At 48.2% G+C, this 14624-nt stretch overlaps 1 protein-coding gene across 3 annotated transcripts; it reads right to left on the bottom strand.

The window, feature by feature from the left end:
- Window positions 1-93: 93 nt before the first annotated feature.
- CCDC22 (coiled-coil domain containing 22) lies at window positions 94-12895 on the bottom strand. Of its 3 annotated transcripts, XM_037159118.2 has the most exons (17): window positions 12675-12894; window positions 11409-11586; window positions 6931-7063; window positions 6046-6152; window positions 5834-5900; window positions 5560-5738; window positions 3895-4089; window positions 3258-3320; window positions 3053-3172; window positions 2343-2462; window positions 2138-2254; window positions 1932-2033; window positions 1741-1848; window positions 1371-1466; window positions 1054-1113; window positions 897-971; window positions 94-453 (listed from the first exon to the last, which is right to left on the bottom strand). In XM_037159118.2, exons 1-17 carry the CDS (start codon window positions 12722-12724, stop codon window positions 340-342), a joined length of 1884 nt encoding a protein of 627 aa, XP_037015013.2. In that variant the 5' UTR covers window positions 12725-12894; the 3' UTR covers window positions 94-339. The 3 variants fall into 3 exon arrangements, with proteins under 3 accessions (XP_037015013.2, XP_037015020.2, XP_053526590.1); XM_037159125.2 differs by lacking the exon at window positions 1371-1466 and having other exon boundaries at window positions 12675-12895; XM_053670615.1 differs by lacking the exon at window positions 1932-2033.
- Window positions 12896-14624: the final 1729 nt, after the last annotated feature.

The following is a 14624-nucleotide window of genomic DNA, read 5'->3' as shown; positions in this document are numbered from 1 at the left end:
TACACTTACTCGCCAAAATGTACCGTGTCTCACCCACCACCCACCCCTGCCCCACCCTGAGCCCTGTGCCCCCATCCATGCCTCAGCTTAGACTACAGACAGAATCCCTCTTTTATTTGGGATCCAAGGCCCCAACCCTCAGTATCCTCCCCAATAAACTGCAGCCAAGCTCCCACTTTCTGGATGTCTGCCCCAGATAAGGGTTGGGGTCAGGTGGGCAGGAGTCACCACAGTAGGAGGGACTTGGCAGGAAACACAGGACAAGCGCTTGGTCACCGCCTCCAACACCCCAAATTCCTGCTGAAGCCTGGGGTGGGGGAGACCTCTGCCCAGAGACCCTCAGGTCTCACGGACCCGCCCCAGGAGGCTGGCATTCTCCTGGCGAAGGGCCCGGTAGTCCTCTTGAATCTTCTCCAGGTTGCTGAGGGTCTTCTTGCCCATCTCCATCTCGATCTAAGGAACATGAATCACATCCCTTCAGTGAGCATGGCCTCTTTCCCAGCTCCTGCTCACCACACACTCTGTTACAGGCACTCAGGGCCCTTCCTGGGCTCCTCCCATCCAACCTCCGACAATAGCCTGCTCTGTCCCACTGCCAGGCCTTTGCATGTGTTGTCCCTACACCTAAAGCGTTGCTTGCTATGTAGCAGGATTACCCACCACATACTCAAGCTGAAGCCTCTGCCAGTGGCCCTGGGAGGCAGGCATATGAACCATCAGGACAGAAGCTGGAACTCAGAGTAGGCAACTTGACTGTCCCAGGTCAAGTGCATGGCTAAGGGGCAAGGCAGAGACTCCAGCCATAAGCTGTGTATGGTTCAATAGCCTGTCTTGGCACAAACCAAGGAGCTGTCCCCTGGCCTGCCTTGGTTTTCCCTCCCAGCCCTAGGCCTCACCTGCTCCTCAAGGTCGCGAACCTCCCGCATGATAGTGCCTGTGTCCTCAATGGTTTGGATAAGCTGGCTGCAGTTCTGGGGACAGTAGGAAGAAAAGACTTACACTCTAAACTGGCTCCTCCCAAGGCAGCCCCTGAGGCATGCTTCCCCCAATCACCTCATGCAAGGCAGCTAGATACTTGTAGGCCTTCCGAACAGCATCATCCTTCTTGGCATCCTGATCAGACAGAAAGGACCTCAAATCTATCAGTCGGATGCCCCTACCCCCCAACCCCCTACACACCACCTCCGGGAACCCACAAGGCCACCCTCTTCCACCCCCATGACTTCATCCCCCAGGGAGCAAAGCCAGGCCCCAGCATCAGTGTACCTACAAGTCTCACACAGGGCCCAGGCCAAGTTGGCCCATGAACAGATGGGCAGGCAGCAGCCCAGCCCCACACCACCCCTCTATCTGCCCCATCTGCCTCACACCTTGAACACAAGTTCATCAGTCACCGCAAATGTCCGGTCCAGCTTCCCAGTCAGAGAGTTGATTTCCTTCTGAAGCTCCTTTGTGTCAGACAAGATCTAGCAGAGATCAGGGCCATGAGCCTATGTCTGGGGTGGGACGGCTGACCGACTAAGGGCATTCATGTGCATGCACTCACATCCAGACAGGGCCTATGTCAGTGTGTCAGGGGTGGCTGGAGTGGACTGTGTGGGACTGTTCTGGGTCATGGTGTAGCCAGATAGCTCTACCTGTCAGAGGGCGCCTGAGGTCCCTATGTGGCCATGCTATACACATCTGCCCTTTGGACATGTCTGCCCATATGACCCACCCTCTAAGACCATGGCAGCATACCTTAGTAATCTCTTCCTTCTGCTTCCGGATGTTTCCCACTATCTCCAGGATACGCTGGGTATAGGCCAGCCTGGACACGTCTTTGGGCAGGGTCTCCAGCTCAGACACCTAAGTAGAGACACAGCAGACACTCCCCCAGGACCCATACCTAATGCACTCTGAGCCACCCAGGGCCCTGGCACGGGCCTTACCAGCTGCTTATAGACCTCCTCTTTCCTGCGGGCCTCCTCGGCAGCTGCCCGAACACTCTGGTGCAGCTCTTGAATCTCTGCCAGCCGTCGAGAAGATTCCAGCTGCCAGGACCCCATGGGTACAGGGCAGTGAGCAAAGCTCAGGGATGGCCCCCTAGGAAAATACCAAACCTGCCCCACCCACAGCCCAGGACCCCACCACTTACCTCTCTGCAATCCTGGAGCTTTCGTAGATGGCGGTATTCAGCAAGGAGAGGGACCCGGTGCTTTTCCCACTGGCCCGCCAAATGGATGACCCGCTGGGCACTGCTCTCTACCACAAGCTGGGAATGGTGGTAGGAGGGTACAGGTCATACAGGCTGGGCCCTTCCACCTCTGACCCTCCTGGTCCAGCCCCAGTACCAGCCCTACCTGCAGCTTGGCAAGGTTGGCAACCCCGTCTGGCAGCAGCTCCACCGCCCGGCTCTTTAGGCGCAGGGCCTGCTCCCTCTCCGCTGTGCTGAGCTCACTCTGCCGACACTTGGCCTCCACCTGGTACCCCAAGACTCAGTATCAGTTGGTGGGGGAGCTCAAATACATACCGCAGGCTCCTAGCCCACACTGAGCCTGGAAAGCCCTGGCCTAGCCCAAGCCCCCATAGATGATGACATACCCCTCTGGCCCCTATGAAGTTCGTGACCCCCTTCTGATATTGACAGAGACCTATAGGCACCAATGGGCACCCAGAGGCCCCTATGATGTCTCCACCTCCACACTTACCCCCAGAAGCCCTGATGAGCCCCATAAGCTCCTGCCTGTACCGATCCATCATGCCCCACAGATGCCCAGAAATGCCCACAAACCTCCTAAATCTCACAGACACCCACAAGGCCTGACTAATGCCCACAGACGCCTTTCACACCCACAGGTCCACCAAGCCCTGGAACCATACATCCCCCTGACACCCTCACTGATTCTCCTGAACTCTCAAGAACCCCACATATCCCCACAAAGGCCCTCATGAACCCTTCTGACATCTGCAGACCTCTACGGAGTACCTCTCATCCTTCTCAAGTCCCCCAAAGCCCTCTAGGCTAGACTTGTGACCTGACCCCAGACGGCATCCCCTCTACCACCCCCACCTGCGCAAGGCTGATTCCCAAGGTCTTCATGTTGGCTTCAACCTCTTCGATGTTGCGATTCACTCCCTCTAGCTGCTCCTGAAGGGCCTCCAGCTCCTGCTCCTGAGCTGCCCATGTGTCCTGAGAGGAACAGGCCAGTCAGGGTGGGGATGTCACACCCAGTAGACAGGCAAGAGCACAGGACACCCCTCACTGCTCCACTCACCTGTTCAGGCCACCGGGAGGTGGCTGGCACATCTGACACCTGAGCTGCTTGGGCCTCGGGCTCCTGGAGGAGGAGGAGGGGAGCATCCTCACTGTTGAAGAAGGCCTTGCCCCTCATAGCCCAGCCTAAACACCCCCCCAAAAGTATCCTTCTAACACCATACCTATGCCCACTCAACTGCTAATGACTACCAGGCTGTGACTATATGAGGATCAAGGAATTCTATGTGGCATCAGACTAGAATGTTTGCTCATAAAGAAACCTCCCTGATCCTGACAGCTTCTGCTCACCTGGCCCATCTCTGAAGCCCCAAGTTTCCATGAGAAGGATGAGCGCCCCTGTGGGTGACCATCCAAGGACAGAAGATATACCCGGAGGAAATTTCTTGGGGAAGCTTGGAGTTTGCACAATGAACACCCCTCTACCCTTATGGTTCCCACCCCTCAACCCTTTCTCCACTGAAGTCCCAGAGAAGTCAGTGGACCCCCTCTGGATACTAGCTCCTAGTGCAAAGAGGCCATGCCTGGTGGGAACATAGGCACTTGTGTGGATAAAGTATGATGTTCGTACATAAAGCAACCCTCCAAGCCAGTCTTGGCCCTATCAACATGCCCAATATCCATGCAGTCCCACCCACCAGAGAGAAGGTGAACTTCTCTGAATGTGTGAAGCGAGAGCCCTTAGGAACACCAGTTCTTGTCCCAGCACCCCAGGCCTGCAGCAGCTCTCCTAGGTCTCGGGCTTGTGGAGAGGGACCCAGCTGGCCCCACGTCTGACGCAGATACTCAGCCAGGTGCTTCTGCAGCCGCTGCCTCTGAGCCTGCCTGTCCTCCTGAAAACAGAGGGTAAGGTAAAAGGGTCAGGTATAGAAGCCCCCTGATCGCCCCAGGCCCTGCCTCCTCCAGGGAGCCACGTGACAAGGTGCTACTGACAAATCACACCCTCCAGCTTCTCCCACCAAGGGGGCACTGGACCCGCTCTCTTGGCTCATCAGTCTGGGAGCTCCCCCAGTGCAAGATCACCTCCTCATCATAGCCATGCTTCACCTACTCACTCCTCATACTAGAGGAGAATGTGGGAAGGTGGAGCAGTAAGCCTGCAGCCCCCAAATCAGAGAATGACGCAGAAAGAATATGTGGAAACAGGCAGAGACAAAGTCAGAGGTGCTGAGCAAAGGAGGAGGTGGAGGCAGAGAGTGGAAGTGAGAGAGAGAGATACAAGAACAGGAGCGGTTTGAGGACAACAGAGGAAATCTGATTATGAATGGTGCTAAGAGATCATCGTTAATTTTGTGAAGTAGGAAATGGCCCAGGGGTTACGTTAAAAAGTGAATGTCCTTATGAGTTAAGAGACATATGCTTAAGCATTCAGAGTTGAAATGACATGTCTGGGATTTGCTTTAAAGTGAAACTGAAAAAAAGTTGGAGGAAGGAACAAGTATGAAAGACACAGGGATGAGGACTGGGGGGGTGGAAATGGGAGGGAGGTGGGGAGACGGGGTGGGGGGGCTGGGATGGGAGAAATAGACAAAAAAAACTGTACTTGAAAAATAATTAAATAAAAAATTTTAAAAAAAGTTAGAGGAGACTAGATGAAGAAAGATTAGCACAATGCTTATAGTTGAAGGTGGGTGACAGGTACATAGGACTCATTAGAATGTTATGTCTACCTCTGTATTTGAAATTTTCTGTAAGTTTAAAAAAGACAGAAATAAAGATAGAACACGTGGCGGGGGGGAGCGGAGCGAGACAGTAAGACAGTTGCAGAGGTGGGCAGAGGGGCCAGATACAGGTAGACAGAGTGGCAGAGACACATCACAGAAATGAGGAAATAGAGGGGTGAGAAACAGAGGCAGCAAAAGCACAGAAGGAGAAAGTGACCAGAAGAAATAACGCAGAAATCTTGAGACAGAAGAAATAAGCATTACAGACAATGGCAGAGACAAAGAAAGAGTGAGAGCCTCGGGGGTGAAATAGGGAGGATGGAAGGAGATCCTGATTGTTCTGGCTGCTAGGAAACCTTGGGCACGTTTTCCAGTCAAACACACAGAGCACTACTGCCACCTGTATCTTAAAACAGAAAATTGAGATTGTGATGATATCAACTTGTCCGAAGTCCACAGCCTTTCTGACTCCAATGTTCTTGCAGGTGGGGAGCCAAGTACTAGATGCATGCAGAGGGGAGATGATGAAAGAGAAAGACAAAGTAGGAAAAGGAGAAGGGCAGAGGGCCGATGGGAGATAGAATGGGAGCAACGATGAGCAGGGACCTCCACAGCAGGGAGCTAAGCATTGGGCAGCACCTGGCTAGGAAGGCGAGATGTCCTGTGGACCCAGTCCTTGTCACCAGGGTGGTCCCGGCCTGTGTGCTGGCAGAGCTGAATGGCATGGCATTCGAGGAGCGAGGCCACCCTCCCAGCAGGATGAGGCACCTGGGCTGGGGCTGGTAGTAACAGGGCACTTGCCTGGAACTCTCGGGATTCTGGAAGCAGGAACAGAGTCAGTCAGCTCTCCCACCCACCTCACCGCGCGCCTCCACCTTTCTCCCCAGCACCTCCCCCACAGTCCCACACTCACCTCCTTTGGAACTCAACTCAGGCATGACCAGTCTACTGGCATGGAAAGGCTTCTGGGGGGCTGAGCCCTGGTGGGAAAACAGAATTAGAGCCTCTAGGATGAATTGTGATAGGAAGCACTGGCGGAAGGGGGCCAAAAACCTGAGCACCCAGATGAGACCAAGGAAAGCCAGGTAAAAACAAACAAAGATCAACAGGTGTTGGGGGTCCCACCTGGAGGTGCTGCAGTTTAGGGGTGCGAAGGAGGGGTGGAACCCAGGGCAGGGCCAGCTGGTCCCTAATGTGGCTCCCAATAGCTCGGAGAAGGATAGCTGAGTCACCTATCGGGGGGGAGAGGAGGGAGTGTCAATCAGGCGACAATGCCACAACTCCAAAAATACAGACTATGGGAAAGCAACCATCTCTCCCTGACCCCCATCCCAGAGATACATATCTATGTAGCTCTCAAACTCACACTCAGTCATTCAATAAACACTCACTGAGTACCTACTATGTGCCAGTCACTACTCTAGACTCTCAGGTTATCTCAGTGAACAAAATGATAAAGACCCTGCCCTCCTGGAGCCAGCAGGCTGGTAGAGGAGATCACGACTCATGTCAAAAGGACAATACAGAAAACTGTCAGGTAGTGATAGGAAAGAAGGATAAGGACTATTGAGAGGAGGATGTCATTTTAAACAGGGCAGTCCAAGAGAGGCCTCCCTGAGGTGACATGTGACCAGAAACCAAGAGACTATCTCAGGGGAGAATAATCCAACAAGTACAAAGACCCTGGGGCTGGAGTACACCTGGCATATGTGAGGGACATGAAGGAGGCCAGAGACAATACAGCAGGTGAGGGGGAACAGGGCAGGAGGCAAGACAGAGAGGGCCCTCCCAGCACCAACTCACCACCTGGTTCATCCCAAGTCCCGGTCCCTTCCCCACGCTCTGCATCCCCTCTCCCAGCCCCAATTTTCCTACCTAGGTCTTCTGAAGACACATACCCCCGCCTCCTATCTGGCAACCTCTTTACCATTTCTACCTCTCTCAGCCCCTATAACACCCAGGAATGCCACCCTCTCCCTTTGCCCTCACCATCCCCCAGGTACCCCATACCTGCAGGCTGGTCTGCATCCTCAGAGGCATCAGTAGGCAGACGCTCAGCCAAGAAGAGAAGCAGGTCCCGGAGATCAGGCTCACTGGGGTAGAGGAAGTTCTGATAGCCAAGCTCCAAAGGATAGCCCAGGTCCTGGGGGTTGGGGAGGGGGCCCCTATCAACCAGGCAGGCAGGCTGCTCCTGCCCTGGGAGCCCTGGGCCTAGACCCTAAATGCTCCCACTCTCTTACCAGCCAGCACCCTCCCACCCTCTCCTTGGTTCCTCAAGGCTTCTAGGTCTCTGCAGGAGGAGCCATAAAGTGATTCTAGTCAATGTTACAGAGAGCAAGAAATAAGATTAAAGCTCTAGACTTTCTAACTATGGCTCAAAATCCGAAGATCATAAAAGAGAAAATGGGTATTTCTGACTACATGAAAAGAAATAAAAATTTTAAAGGAAAAATATAATAAGCCAAGTGAAAAGACTAATGACAAGCTGGGAAAAAATATTTGGAACTCATACCACAGTGAATAAAGTGCTTAAAATTAAAAAGAAAAAAAGACCAACGATGCAACAGAAAAACAAGCAATAGGTAAGAACAAAGTTTACTGAAAAAACAATGAAAACATCTCTTAAACATATGGCAATATGTTCAACCTAGCTTAAAAGAGAGACATAAATTGAAGGAACACTGAGAGACTTTGCACAAGCATCAGTAATCTGGAACAACCTGAGGCTATTCCTGGGGTGTGCACTGGGAGGGAGATACTATCACTAAGGCAGTGTTCCTGCCCCAAGCCTGAATCTACTCATGAGAAAACAGAACAATTCAGACTGTAGGGCATTTCAGGATACAAACCCCCTGAACACTTCAAAAACATTTGTCATCAGAAAAGAAACAAAGAAACAAATGCAAAGGAGGACTATGGATATTTAAGATTACAGGTGTAACAATGAAATAAAATGTAATCCTTGATTAGACTCTGCAGTTTAAAAAAATAACCATAAGAGATACTTTTGTTACAACTGGGGAAATCTAACTACTGCTAGACCTTAGATACTATAAGATTGCATAGATGTGATCATAGTATTGTGGTTATGATGAAGAATGTCCTTTTGCTTAGGAGAGGCATACTCAGTTTTAGGTACGGAATGTCATGATGTAAACCACTTTCAAATGGCTCAGCAAAAAGAGCGTGTATGTATATATGTATATGTAGGTGTGTACATGTTTATATAGAGAAAAAAGAATTGAGCAAAATGTTACAATACAGGAAGCTAGAAGAAGGGTAAAGAGGTATACACTGTTCTATTTTCATTTTTCTTTACATTGGAACATTTTTTCAGGTACAAAGCCAGGGAGGGAAAAACTACACTGACATACCATTTCTTACTTACTGAATGGGGGAAAAAAATCCAAAAACCTGACAATACATTCAGTGGGAGAGGGTGTGAAAAAACAGACATTCTCTCATATATTGTTGGTGGGAATGCAAAATTAAAGTCCCAGTGAGGGTGAACTGGCAAACTCTAACCAAACTACATATGCATTTACCCTTCCACCTAGCAATCCTACTTCTGAGAGTTTACCATGAAGATATGCCTCCAACAATTTAAGAATATATATGTACAAGATTATTCCTTACAACATTCATTGAAAAATGTTGGAAACTCCCTAAATGTCCAAGCATAGAAGAGTGCTTGAATAAACTCTGGTACACACATACAATGGACTACTACTATACAGCTGTAAAAAGGAAAGATATTAAGATCTCTACTATTTGATATGAAATTATTTCCAGGATATAATCTTAGGTTTAAAAAAAAGCTAAGAAACTAGGTATATGCTTTCTTTTGTATAAGAAATAGGGAAATGGAATATATATTCACATTTGCTTATATCTGCATTTAAAAAAACTAAAAAGATACACAAGACACTAATCAAAGTAATTCCCTTATAGCAGACAGGTAGAGGTAATGGGGTGAATGGTTGGGTATGTGAGTAAGATGTCTCAAGGTATCATACTATTTCTGTCACACCATGGCAAGCTCTTCTCCTCTCTTAGTAGTAAATTACCCTTTACGTAGTTCGCAATTTTTTATATTAACATATCCCTGTTTAAACTATTGCTGGGGTTTCTGCCTCTAGACTGGACCCTGATTAATGAAATAATCTACCCAAAACAATAAATACTTTTTTAAAAAAGAGATTACAAGCTTTGGAGTAAAAAATATCAAAGTTGAAATCCAGCCTGTGCTACTTACAGGCTATAAGGCCTTGGACTGGATATTTAACCCCTAGAAGCTCAGTTTTCTAGCTGTAAAATAGAGCTGATAGTTCTTCCCCTATGTGGCTGTTTTAGGGGATAGAAGGGCCCATCAGGGTTCTGGGTAGGGACTGAAAAATGGGCCCAGAAATAAAGCCTTTTTGTGCCAGAGTTGCTGTTGGTCTGAAGCTGCATGGATTCTGAAATCAGACTTTCCTTAATTCATATCTAAGTTTTGCCTCTTACCAACTGTGTGAGCTCAGGCAAATCACTTAACCTCTCTGAGCTTCACTTTCCTCATCTAAAAAAAAAAAGGATATCAACAATACCTACTTCAGAAAGTTGTCATGAGAATTAAATGAGTTTAACACCATTTTACCACAGTGTCTAGCACAAAGTATACACTCAGAAAACATCATTATTACACACATATGTGTGTACTGGTTCACGACGTAAGATATATTTATTTTGGAGGGTCAGGGTCAAAAAAGTGAAAAGCACTGGCTTTTAAGCTACTTTACTTTGAGTTTTTTCCAACATCTGCAGTCAAAGAGTTGTGACTGATACAGAAACTCATTCCAGGGGTGGAGTGTGTGAAGTGACAGTCATCAAAATGTGGAGGTGGCTGAGTCGCAGACAATGGTGGCAGGAATAGGGCATAGGAAGAGGCAGATGCCAGAGTGTGGCAGTGCTGAGCCAAGGTGGGCTCCAGGGACAGCTCACAGCTGGATTAAGAGACACCCTTTCTGCTTGCTGTGGACATACTGAGGCTCAGGGGCCAGACCATCCCAGGAACTGAACTCTTGATCACTGAAAAAGCCATACTCTCAACCTCACACTAAATTTAGTGTGAGCAAAAGTAGGTCAACATCAAGTCCAGTGGGACTCTGCACTGAGAGAAGAGAGGAACAGAGAACTGGGGAAGCTGGACTCCCCAGGTTTTCCTTAACATCTCCCACTATGCACTCTCCTTGCCAAACAGAGGACATAACTTCCCCTTTAGTGCCATCCTTGAGAATATAGCCCTGGGCTAGGGGACAGTCTGCCTCATAATGCTACCAAGACTCCCAGCCAGAAGAACTTGAGAACTTCTGAGAGATAAATGAGCCTGAGAACTAAGGGATGGGCAGAGCCCTGAGGTTTATTGCCAAGAGACAGACACTCCACAAGCAAGGTCCAAATTCAAGAAACCTGACCACGCTGTCTCCTAGGTCCAGGTGAAAGTGTTCACTGTAGTCATTCTATTGGCCCTCCACCACCAATACTGGGTATACCAGAGTTACATTCATTCTGTTGCCACAGATTGCTGGAATGCAAGCAGTGATAACCAGGCCTACCCAATAATAGTAATGCCGCTTACACAAAGCTTATTATAATCCAGCTTTTCATTTAGTAATGCATTTTTAATCCTTATAGCAACTCTATGAGGTAGGTATAATTTTTACACCCATTTTACACATAAGGAAACTTAGGCCAAAAGAAATTAAGAGACTGGCCCAAAGTCACCAAGCTAGTGAATCAGGAGAAATGACATTACGGGGAGCCCTTGGATTAGTAACAGGACACAGGTCTGTACTGCAAAGGTGTGTACATCAGCAGGCACATTATCCAGGTGGAGACAGTTTTGCAATTATTCTCATGAGAGGCAGGATGTGTGTGGCTGCCACAGGGCAGAGTACAGTGTTAGTGCAGACCCACTGTCTTCAGTTAACCATCGTATTTTCATTTGGGTAATCATCCCTCCCCCTACTCCATGTGATTCCAAGTAGCCAATCATAGTGCCCTACGGATGACCAGGTGATCAGGCTGGACCAATCAGAATACATAGTGATTAATTTAGGAATGACCCCAAGAACCAAGGAGGGCCTTTTCTGAAACTGGGAAATGGATACTGTAGTGGGGGAAATTCTTGGTGTTAAGCTGAAAATGCAGGAGCCAAGGGCACCCCAGGCACAAACTGGATCAACTCATTTAATGCTCATAACAACCTGAACTTTATCACTTCAATTTCACAGATGAGAAAATTAAGGTCCACAAGGGTTAGGATCCCAGTTAGCAAGAGGTGCAGTGAGGATATGAACTAGTCAGGCAGTTTGACCAGAGAGCCAACAGCCTTCATGTTAAGCCACAAAGGGAGGTGGCAGAGAGGAAAGGCAAGAATTTCAAAGGAGCTTGGTGACTTTGTGAAGGAGGAAGGAAGAGGCTGTGTGCACTGGGAGGAGGGCACTCACCATGCAGGCCTGAGCCAGGCTCATGGCTAGGCGGAAACGAGCAGACATAGCGAGAGGCAGCAGGGGGCTGAGGCCGGAGCCCACAGCAGGGTTGATCACACGCAGGCAGCAGACAACAGCTTCTACGACCAGCTCAGTGGTGAAGGCTCGTAGGGTCTGCACTTCTGGAGGAACTGCCCTGAAGAAAAAAGGGGACAAGCTCAATGTGGGGGGCAATGAGAAAACAGGGATCGGGCTGGGCTGTGCTGCCTTCTGGAAGCCCTAGTCCTGGGGTGGGAATGAGGAGAATGTCCACAGTTCAGACAGGTCCCGGGTGTTGGTAAATGTGATTTCCATTTGGAAAACTAAGAACTGAGAATGTCTTTGGGTCTTAAGAACTTGGTGTAGGAGAACACCGGATGGAAGGGAACTGAGTTGAGAAAATCTCAAATTTCCCTATGCTTAAAGGCTCCAAATTTCTGGGGTCTGGAAAGGGCAAAAGGCCTATTGTGACATGATCTTTGAGATTATGTGTCCCCAGATATCATGTTCCCTTAATGTCAGGGGCCCCTAAATATTGAGCTGCTTGGGTTTTGAGACTGTATGTTGGGAGGTTGGGGTTTTCAGAAGTTCCAAATGTCAGAATTCATGAATTCAATATCTCTATACTAGGCGGATATTAAGACCACCTACTTTCAAGCAATCCAGAAATCAGGCTCCCTACATGTTGGTATCCTGGGTTTTCAGAGCCCTCGAATGCAGGAGTCCCATTGTGTCTGGGTCGCCCAGCATTGAGTCCACCAGATTTTAGGGTCCTGGGGTTTTAAAATCTCCAGGTGTGGGAAACTGGGTTTGAAATTTCCAAAATATCCAGTCCCACGGTTTTTTGGAGTCCCTGAGTGCTAGGGTCCTGGGGTTTTCAGTTTCCTGGTTCTCAGGATACAGGTGTCTCAGAATCTCCAGGTATCAGGGTCCCAGGGTAGTGAACTCAAGATCCACAGATTTCAGAGTCCCGGATCTTGAAGTTCCAAGGTTTTAACATGTCAAGGTGTCTGGATCCTTGACTTTGGGGTTTACCAAATGTCGAGTTTGGGAGGCCCCTATATGTCACTCTGTGTGTGTGTGTGTCTGTGCGCGCGCGCGTGTAAGGGGAATGGGGGTTTAGGATCCTGCAAGTTGGATCCTGGATGTCAAGGTCCAGAGTTTTAAGGTTCCCGGGTGACTGGGTCCGGAGTTTTGGAGTCCCGGATATGGGCATTCCGGGGTGGGCGGGGGCTGTGTCCTTACGTGCCGGCCTGGCGCAGGGAATGGATGAGAATTCGGTCTGCCTCCTCCATGGTGAAGCTATGTCCGGGTCTGGGGCTAGGTCCAGGGCCGGGTCCCAAGCAAGCGAAGAAAAGAGGCGCAGCTGTTGAAACCCAGCTCCGCGCCCCAGGTCCAAGGAGTGTCACGGGCTGCCACCGGAGAGCCGGGAAGTGTAGTTTCGACAGCGAGTGCAGAGCGTCCTGGTGCGGATGTGAGCGCAGGCGTGGATTAGCAATGGCTGCTAGGAGTTGTAGTTCTTCCGCCTACATTCTAGTGGGCACTTCCAAGCGTGCAACCAAATATAGCTTGTGTATGTGCGCACGCATGTGTTTTGCGTGTGTGTGTGTGTGTGTGTGTTGGGAGGGCGGGATGGCGAGTGACTTCTTGATTCATTCATTTAAGGTGGCATTCATCTTCTAGATTGTAGAAGTGTACAGACGCAGGGCCCTTAGCACAAAGTGTCCGGAGTTGAGTCTCAGCTCTTTTGCGCAAGTGTTTAGCTCAGCTTGCTAGACGTGCAATAGTGGGTAGGTTAAATAACCTCCCTGTTTTAGTTTCTTCATCTGTAAAATGGGGCTACAGTAGTCTCCCCACCCTCATGCATGGTTTCACTTTCTGCTGTTTCAATTACCCAAGATTAACAGCCATCAGAAAATATTAATTGGAAAATTCCAGAAATAAATAATTCATAAGTTTTAAATTGCACGCCATTCTGAGTACCATGATGAACTCTTGGGCCACCCATCTCCATCCTCCTCCCCTTCCCCCCCCCCGCCCACGCAAATCACCCCTTTGTCGCTATATATGCTACCTGCCCATTAGTTACTTAGTAGCCTTCTCATTTTCAGAAACATTGTTGCAGTATCACACTGCTTGTGTTCAGGTCACCCTTATTTTACTAAATGATGGCCCCAAAGTGCAAGAGTAGCAATGCTGGCAATTCAAATATGCCAAAAAGAAGGCATAAAGTGTTTCCTTTAAGTGAAAAGGTATGTATGCATAGGAAAAAAACATAGTCTATCTAGGGTTCAGTACCATCTGTTCTTTCAGTCATACACTGGGGGTGTTGAAATGTATCTCCATGTGTAAGAGGGGAACTACTGTATCTGCTTCCTAAGATTAAAACGAATTAACTCATGTAGAGCACGATATAATATGTGCCTGGCACATAATAAAGAAAAGAGTATGTAAGTTGTAGTTACTACATACCCATGCATTCAATAAATGCTCTGTTATACATATGTATACACTCCAAAGAATGATTACACAGTAGCCATCCATATAGCCATCATTCATTAAAAAGACCACCCTGTCTCCACTGCTCAGTAGTGCCATATATGTCATAAATCATAAATTATGAATAAATATATGTGGGGCTCAGGTTTGGAACTTTAATTTTTTTTAATTACTGTAGCTTTATAACAAGACAATATCTGATGTGGCAAATCCTCATCTTGTTCTTTATCAAAGAATTTTGGCTTTTCTAGGTCCTTTGTATATCAATATACATTTTAGAATCATTTTGTCAAATTCCATGAAAAACACTTTTGAGATTTTGTTTGAGATTGCATTAAATCTCTAGATCATCTTGGGAAGAATTGACATCTCCACAATTTTGACTATTTCAATTAGTTAATTTAATATATCTCTCCACTTACATTGGTCCCCCTTAATCACTTGATATCATTTGATAATTTTTTTCATGGAGCTCTCACACATATATTGTGTTAAATCTATTCCTATGTACTTCAAATTTCCAATACTGTTGGAAAAATGATATTCATTCTTCTCATTTTAGTTTCTGACTGTTTTGTGCTGGTATATATTTGTAAAAATATTTTTTAATCCATTGCCTATTCTGTTGCCAGGCTCTGATCCACCAATGACCCATCTTTGTCCCTGCTCACCCTCCCTTGTTATGGCTCTGCCCTG

Source organism: Artibeus jamaicensis, unplaced genomic scaffold (genome assembly GCF_021234435.1).
Source record: "Artibeus jamaicensis isolate MK-2021 breed Jamaican fruit bat unplaced genomic scaffold, CSHL_Jam_final contig_60, whole genome shotgun sequence".
In the NCBI taxonomy this organism is placed as follows: domain Eukaryota; kingdom Metazoa; phylum Chordata; class Mammalia; order Chiroptera; family Phyllostomidae; genus Artibeus; species Artibeus jamaicensis.
The sequence above is the reverse complement of the archived record's forward strand: the minus strand, read 5'-3'. Positions and strand labels throughout refer to the sequence as shown.

Excerpts from the sequence above, each read along its gene's own strand:
- CCDC22 (XM_037159118.2), bottom strand. The coding sequence starts at position 12,724 with ATGGAGGAGGCAGACCGAATTCTCATCCATTCCCTGCGCCAGGCCGGC. Across the intron at positions 7,064-11,408 it reads GCCTGGCTCAGGCCTGCATG|GACCTGGGCTATCCTTTGGA; the intron begins GTGAGTGCCCTC and ends CCCAACCCCCAG. Across the intron at positions 2,255-2,342 it reads CCAACCTTGCCAAGCTGCAG|CTTGTGGTAGAGAGCAGTGC; the intron begins GTAGGGCTGGTA and ends CACCATTCCCAG.